Raw genomic sequence first — 8,021 nt, 5'->3', positions numbered from 1 at the left:
CACTAAGAAGAATATATGCAGTGTATTATTTGTTGAAAGTGTACTTCCAATTTGATTTGAAACTGTCTCATTGCTGTTTATCAATAAAACTTTGAAAAAAATAAACATGCAGTTGACTTCAATGCTATCAGGCAAACATCATTAACTTCTGCAAATTTCATAGGATTCAAAGTATTTTAAGAATGTTATTCAAGTGATAAAAATAGACTGCAAGATATCTTTTTATAAAACCATTTTGAAATGAAACTGTTTCATTATTATTTTATTTTTCATTACATGAAAATGAATAAAAAATAAAGATAATACATTTTACCATTTCAAATAAAAAAGGTTTCTGTTTATATACGGAAAAGGGAAGAAAAATGTGGATGGAAGATTCTGTTTTGTTCTTTTTTTCCATAATTTTATTAATAAACAAATAGCAATGAGACAGTTTCAAATCAAATTGGTAGGACAATTTCAATAATTAACACATTGCATACATTCCTCAAAGTGGTTAATTGCTGTACAAGATGCGGACATGATATCCTATCTACAAACACCATTAGAACAAATCCCTCTATTCATTAAGAGAATGTAACTATATATCTATCCTAACCACTTTGAATACAGATACAAAATGGACATTCATCTGTATACCCTTTTTTTGTTAAGTTCCATTATTTGAATATTATAGGTGTGTTAACTCAGCAAAATAATTTAAAAGAGTTCAGTAGTCCATAATAGTATTGGGTCTTCCACTTCATTGACAATATCAGAAATTGTTGACCTGAGTCCCCTACAGCTCAACATAACAGCATGGCTTTACTTCTTGTATTTCGTTTTATACTTTTCTAAGGTAAAGCAGGACCTATGCAACAAGAGTTGTAGCTTTTGGATCTGATAAAGTCAGTCAAATCCCCTCAGGATTTATCCTGAGATTCTGTACCTCAGATTGTTTGTCAGTGTCAGCCATGTAGATGAGTAGATTCTGTTTTGTTCTTAACTTAGTGATGGACATACACATTTTCATTATTTGACTATAATTTCAATACTACAGACATGTTTTATTGCCTTATATTTAATCTTGGACAGTAAGTTTGCCCTCAAACCTTATGTATTTCATATTTCAAGCATTTTCTCTATGCATACTGTCCTCCTTTTTAAACTTCAGATGGCATTAGAATCATACAAGGGTGAAATCTCTTTGATAACTCTCCTGGATCAGTCAGGGTTTTACTAGAGGTACAGGTATATCACAAGATGTACAAATGTGTAAGAAATTACGAGACTGGCTTATGACGGTCAGTCACAGAGTCACACGTGGAAGCATGCAGAGGGCATCTGCACACCCAAGACTGAAGGATTCAGTCGATGGTCTGGAGCCCACTGCAGTGGCCCATGTATCAGGAGGTTGATGGATCTTCAATGGAAGGCTGATGGGTCTGTGCCAGAAGGTTGAAGGATCTAAGGCAGAAGCTGAAGAGTCTACGATGGAAGCCAGGAGATGACATCCAAGCTGACTGCAAAGACAGGAGCTCCTCCAAGGACATGGAACACTCCATTCTTCCTCAATTCCCTTTATATCCTTTAAGTGATAGTCACTGTAGAATGGGGCCTCTACACCTCAGGGTGTGGAATTTCTGAGCCAATTTAGTTAAGTTTTTAAGTTCTCATTTGACACAAGCAGTCAACCACTACATCTCCACCATCAGTAGTATTTGCGTGAGATCAAGGAACCTGAAGTATACATGGGAGACTTTGGGGCCTTCCTTCTTCCAGAAGCTTATAGACATTTATAACAGCAATGCTCTTGGGGCTGAGTGTGGAGCTGTCCTCTGTTGAGGTGCTGAAAGCTTTTTGTGGCTTGCTACCATCTCCTGTTGTCCAGTGAAGGATTTTCTTGCTGCTATCCTAACTCTCTCGTGAGCTTCCCATCTTTCCCCCACCCATGCATGCAGACATGGTTTTTACTTAGGGCTGGCCTTTTCTGCTCTTCTTAAATGAATCATCCTTAATCCTGACAACTTTCTGTTTCTCTTCTCTTTTCTTCTTTTAAACCTACACCTTTCAAAAGTCTTTCTCCACAGAAAGTGGGCTTACTCATAAAAGTTTTACACTATGGTCCTAAGTAGTTACTTAGATTCTTTCAGGAAATGGATTAAATTGGTGATGATTGCCTCGAAATTCTGTCCAGCTTGTTATTTTTCTCACAGCTTTTTGCATGTCCTTGTTCCTCAGGCTATAGATAAATGGGTTCATCATTTGAGGTACAACTGAATACATCATTCAAGCCACTGCAGACATTCTGGAGGAGCCAGTGACAGCAGAACTGATGTACACACCAAAGCCTGTCCCGTAGAATAATAATACAACTAAGAGATGAGACCCGCAGGTAGAAGGGGCTTTGTATTTTCTGCCAGAGGATGGCATTCTCAAAAGAGAGCAGATAATCTGAGAATAAGAAAAAATGATCCCAGATAGGGAACTACCACCCAAAAGAACCGACAAAATGTAAACCAATATATAATTGATGAGCGTGTCAGAGCGAGCAGGTTTAATGGCCTGAGCAAGTTCACAGAAGTTCGGGATTTCCAGGTCTGTGCAGAAGGACAGCTGCAGCAACATCACAGTGTGGACCATGGTGTCCACAATACCAGTGGACAGTGAAACCAGAATGAACTGGAAGCAAAACTGGGGGTTCATGATGGTGCTATACATTAGAGGTTGACAAATGGTCACGTAGCGGTCATAGGCCATTGCTGAGAGTAGACAATTTTCCAAGACGAGAAACATCAGAACAAAGAAGCCCTGGGAGAAGCAGGCTGTGTAACTGATGTGGTGGTTCTGTGATTGGATGTTCAGCAGCATCTTGGGGAGTATGCTTGTGCTTAAACAAAGGTCAGTAAATGACAGGTCGGAGAGGAAGGAGTATATGGGTGTGTGGAGGTGGGGGTCAGAGCTGATGGCCAGGATGATGAGCAGGTTTCCCAGGATGGTGACCAGGTACATGGCCAGGAATAAGCTGAAGAGTAGGGGCTGTAGTCCTGGATCATCTGTCAGCTTTAGGAGAAGAAACTGTAAATCAACTGTTTGGTTTCTCGGTTCCATGCTGTTATGAATCTGATAGGGAAAATGACTAAGCAGACACTGAGACCTGTGAAACTCATAGCAACATCACTTGGTAACTTGTTAAAATGCTGAGACTTGGATTCCACACCAGATCTACTGAAAATAAATTCAAATGTTGAGGACAAAACACAAGATTTAACAACTTTTCCTGTGCATCATAAAGTTTGAAATTCCCCGCTAGAAGCACTGTGTTTTCTGTGTTGTGAGCACAAGTTGTAGCAAAATGCTCCTTACTACTTGTCCTTCCTTCCATTCTTTCCCTCCCTTGTTTATTTCTCTACGTATCCTCAGCACAACTGTATTGAGCACTAAATCTCTCACTTGTTCTTCCATGTGCTGGGAATGAAATAAAAAGTTATGATTTTATTTGCTCAGAATTATTTTGCATCTTCAAGAAAACACAAAAGATAAATCATGAACTGCATTGCATCCTTAGGGAACATTTTTCCCTGTATGGTTTGTGGTATATGAGCAAAACAAAAAGTACAAGTGGAAGAAAACCTGGAAACCATTGACTTTTAAAATGCGTATAAATTGTAAATTGTCACTGCTCAACTAACAGAGGTGTGCAAAATATTACTAGTATCAGGCATCTTAACTGAATGCCCCATATAACATGGATCTTATTTTTCTGGGAGACACATAGGCAGATGTAGGAAGATGTTTCTTAAACTGATATGCTCCAATAAAGTCCATACTCTGGCATGAGCTCTGTGAATGGAGTGACCTGTGCAATTCTACCAGTAGCCACAGTGTAGTTGAATGCACAACAGGGACTATTATGCAATTATGGTGCTTTCCCATGACGAGAACTGAACAGACCAAGTAGTCAGCACAGCGCTCAGTGCGAGGCTCTCTCCTAGTGTTATTTCCTATTGCAAAACTCTCCCGCCATCACTAAGGCGTCTTGGCTGTTTCCATCCCGGGAGAATGCATATGTGCAGCACAGTAAGAAGAGAAAGAGCAGGTGGCCCCAGCATTAGAACTGCACATTTGAGGTGCAGCAAATTCCATGCCCTCATCTTTACCATGGGAAACTTGATCATGTGCAGAGGAAAGGAAAGAAATATCAGTGACAGCATTCACCAGCAAAGACTTATTACAATTAACAAGATTTAAATGACAAAAAGAATTAGTCATACAGCATGTACATATGAAGCTTATAAAAGAGCAAAATGTAAGATATGAACATTTGTTTGTGAAACTTCTTAAAAATATTATAAACTTGGTATCAAGTATGAAAAGGTCCTTTAAAAACTTCTCCAAATAAAGCTTCTCTAACAGCAATGGAACACCTATCTCTGACAAAGCAAAACAAAAAAGGGGGATATAAATAAAGACTTTTGTGGTGAAAAAATATATAGAGAGATATACAAGATAGAATAGATATACAGCTCCTTTCTCTTAGAGCAATGAGAAGAAAGGTTTGTACTAATGTTGTTTAGACAAGATATCATGTCTGCATCTTGTCCTCTGAATAACTACTAGGAAGACAACAATATGAAATGTATTAATTATTGTAACTGTCCATTTAACCTGGTTTGAAACTGTTTCATTGCAATTTTTCCTTTTTTCATTAAAATGAATAAAAAAGAAAACCAACAACTGCTATTTGATGCTTGGATGCTAGAGTGAGAGGCAAAATGTTGCTACAACTACATAGAGGAGAGCTCCAGCAGAATGAGGCCTACATTGAGTAATTTTACAATGATGCAAAAGAGCATCCTAGTGGTGAGGACAGATGAGAACCATAGGGGAGAAGGGATATGGATCATCTTTTGCATCCAATTTACAGCTTTACTTGAACAAAACTGCAGTAAATTCATGCCTTGTTTCTAAAGAAGTATCCAAAAGGCTTTGCATTACCTGGCTGGCATAAGTGTGGAAAGAACCTCGTCATCTCCCCAGGACGTTGAACATGCAGAAGCTGCATTCTCAGGAAGAGCCCTGGGTAGACGCAGGTACCATGCCCTGTGCCAACAGTATAAGCTCAGAGAGAATCCTCAGCTGTGAATTCCCAGAGGGATGAGCTATAGGTTAGGGTGGTCACATACTGCATACCAGAGCTTCTTATATCCTTGGATACTCAATATCCAAAGCTCCTCATTAAACAAACACTAATTTTCATCAAGAGCCTGGCATTTTAAAGACCGTGCAATGATAGGATTCAGGATGGGGAAAACCCTTAGCTGAAAAACCAAGTTAATTATGCAATTCTTGCTAACAGTTTGGGCTTACATTCATCTAACTCACACCACTCATGGGAGCATTTAATTGCTTTTTTTTCATAATTTTATTGATGAACAGATAGCAATGAGATAGTTTCAAATCAAATTGGTAGGACAGTTTCAATAACTAACACACTGCATACATTCTTCTTAGTGGTTAATTGCTGTACAAGATGTGGACTTGAGATCCTATTTACAAACACCATTAGAACAAATCATTCTATTCATTAAGAGAATGTAACTATATACCTATCCCATCCACTTTGAATACACAGATACAGAATGGATATTCATCTGTATACCCCTTTTTTTCTAAGTTCCGTTATTTGAATATTATAGGTGTGTAAACTCTGCAAAATATTCTAAAAGTGTCCAGTAGCTCATAATAGCAATGGGTCTTCTGTTTAACTGGCAATGTCAGAAATTATTGACCTGAGTTCCCCACAGCTCAACATAACATCATGACTTTACTTCCTATATTTTGTCTTCATACTTTTCTACTGGATGGTTAAGTCCAAGGTAAATCAGGACCTAGGGAGCATTTAATTTCTGTGCCACTTTTCTCTATTTCAAATTCTGGTCTTATTGTATAGATGAAAACTTTGATTTATGAAACTGATTCTGGTATTTCTAGGAGTAGGCATGAAAGTTTAGGTTTTACATGCATATATATATGAAACTCACTCTCTGTCTCTCTCTCTCTGTCTTTCTGTCTCTGTCTGTCTCTCTCTTCTCTCTCTCTCTCTCTCTCTCTCTCTCTCTCTCTCTCTCTCTCTCTCTCTCATATTCCATGGGCTTTTCTAGGAGTTGCACAATGTTTCCTGAAGCTTAATATTCATCCTTTACATTTAAATTTTTTGGTGTGTGTTTTAGGGAAGGGTCTACAGGGCGTTCAGGTTTTTTCTACTAGATCGGACTCATAGTGATTCTCCTGTTTACAGCCTCCCAAGAGCTGAGATTACAGGAGTGCGGTACCATGCCTGGTCTCATTTACCATCTCAGTGTGCCTTAGGGGCGGGGCCAGCATGGCAGATCAGGGGATCAAATCCAGGCCCCTGCTCCTGCTGCAGGTGCTTTAACCTGCTGAGCTATTTGGCCAGCCCTCCTTTACATTTAATTAAAAAGATTTAATTTCAGGTCTTTACTCATTTCTATAATAGAGATATGTGGGTGTGATATTTTGTTGTTTCACAACCACCTTTACAATTTCTCTAAAATACTCAGGTTTTATTTTATTTCACATGAGGAGATGATGGAATGTATTTGTGACTCTTGATTTTCTTGCAGAATAATAAAAGATTTACAGTGTTACTGCAAATAGCAGTTAAGTTGGCTTAGCATAATCTCAATGGACATAATGAAATGTCAACTACAGTTAATAAGTGAGGACCACGTAGCACATTAGTGCTTAGATAAAATCTTTAATGAAGTCAACCTTTTAACAAAATGTCAAGTTTTGTAGCTTCATGTTAACTCTTTCAACATAGATATTTTTTAAATCGATGGAGATTGTACTATGTCATTATACATCACTAAAGGCCAAGATGGCATTATTACGTCTACCTACAGAATCTCACCCTCATTTATGTCAGACACATATCACAAAAATAGAAGCTATAACATGACACATCTGAGTGTATAAAACAATTTGATAAAGTTTTGAATTTATCAGAAAATGAACTCAAACATAGAGGGAAGTTGGGTTAATGTCAAGGGTCTTGGTCAGTGTGTCTTTAGGGAACAAGCGATTTTTCTCCAGCTAAAGAGCACTGAGTGTCCTAGAGGACATTAGATGCTTGAAACCAGATGAGAATGTAGAGGCTCAGTGTCTGAGAAGTGTGGATGAAAAGAAATTGCATTCACTACCTGGTCTTATGAATGTGGACTTAGAATGACTGAAGCTTTCAGGAAAACCCACCAAGGATCAACTGAAGCAAACTGCTTGGAGGCTCCTTTACTGAATTTTATATTAAAAAGTCATGAGCACAGGACTTTGTGCATTGAAATCAGGACTAGACAACCGAAGAGGGACTGTAGGTCACAAATGGGTACCTGGTAGATGGAAAACTGAGTCCATACATAAAAAAATAAAGAAAAATTTACTTTCATTCAAATGAAATCTGCAATTCAAAATTAAACAGATGAGCAAAAACAAAACAAAGAAACAAACAAACAAAAACCAGACAAAGTACTGAAATAAAATCCTTTAGTGCTTTCATGCTGTTATAAATGAAAGACATACAGCAGGCATTTGACAAGAACAGGAATGTATTACCTGACGTTGGCGTGGTTGGAAAGAGCAGGATGACAGCAAGGGCATGTTCTTCCTCTTCCGAGATGGCATCTTGGGTATTGCCTCATCCTGAGGGGAGAAATGCCATTTCTCTTGAGCTCACAGAGCACAAGTGGCCACAGATACACCCCAAAAATGCTATTTATGGCATCATCAATCCATCTGTGAAGGCATAATTCATAATAACCAAGATCTATTACGAAGACGCAGGGACCAACGTCTGATCTGTGAGGTGCCACGCCAGTCTCGCCCCCCAGGCACGCTGAGACGGAGACTGAGACTGGGCGTGGTGGCATGCTTGTAACCCAGCGCTTGGGAGGCTGAAAACAGGAGGATCACTGTGAGTCCGATCTACATAGTGAGACTCTATAGACCCTGCCCTAAAAAAA

The 8,021-nt window shown here is 38.7% G+C and overlaps 1 protein-coding gene across 1 annotated transcript; it reads right to left on the bottom strand.

The window, feature by feature from the left end:
- Nucleotides 1-2,268: 2,268 nt before the first annotated feature.
- LOC101588323 (olfactory receptor 7G2-like) lies at nt 2,269-3,090 on the bottom strand. Its single transcript, XM_012517794.1, has one exon. The coding sequence runs from the start codon at nt 3,088-3,090 to the stop codon at nt 2,269-2,271; it is 822 nt and encodes a 273-aa protein (XP_012373248.1).
- Nucleotides 3,091-8,021: the final 4,931 nt, after the last annotated feature.

This window comes from Octodon degus, unplaced genomic scaffold, assembly GCF_000260255.1.
Source record: "Octodon degus isolate 3935 unplaced genomic scaffold, OctDeg1.0 scaffold00214, whole genome shotgun sequence".
NCBI lineage: Eukaryota > Metazoa > Chordata > Mammalia > Rodentia > Octodontidae > Octodon > Octodon degus.
Note: the sequence above shows the minus strand (reverse complement) of the source record. Positions and strands in the feature narration are given on the sequence as shown.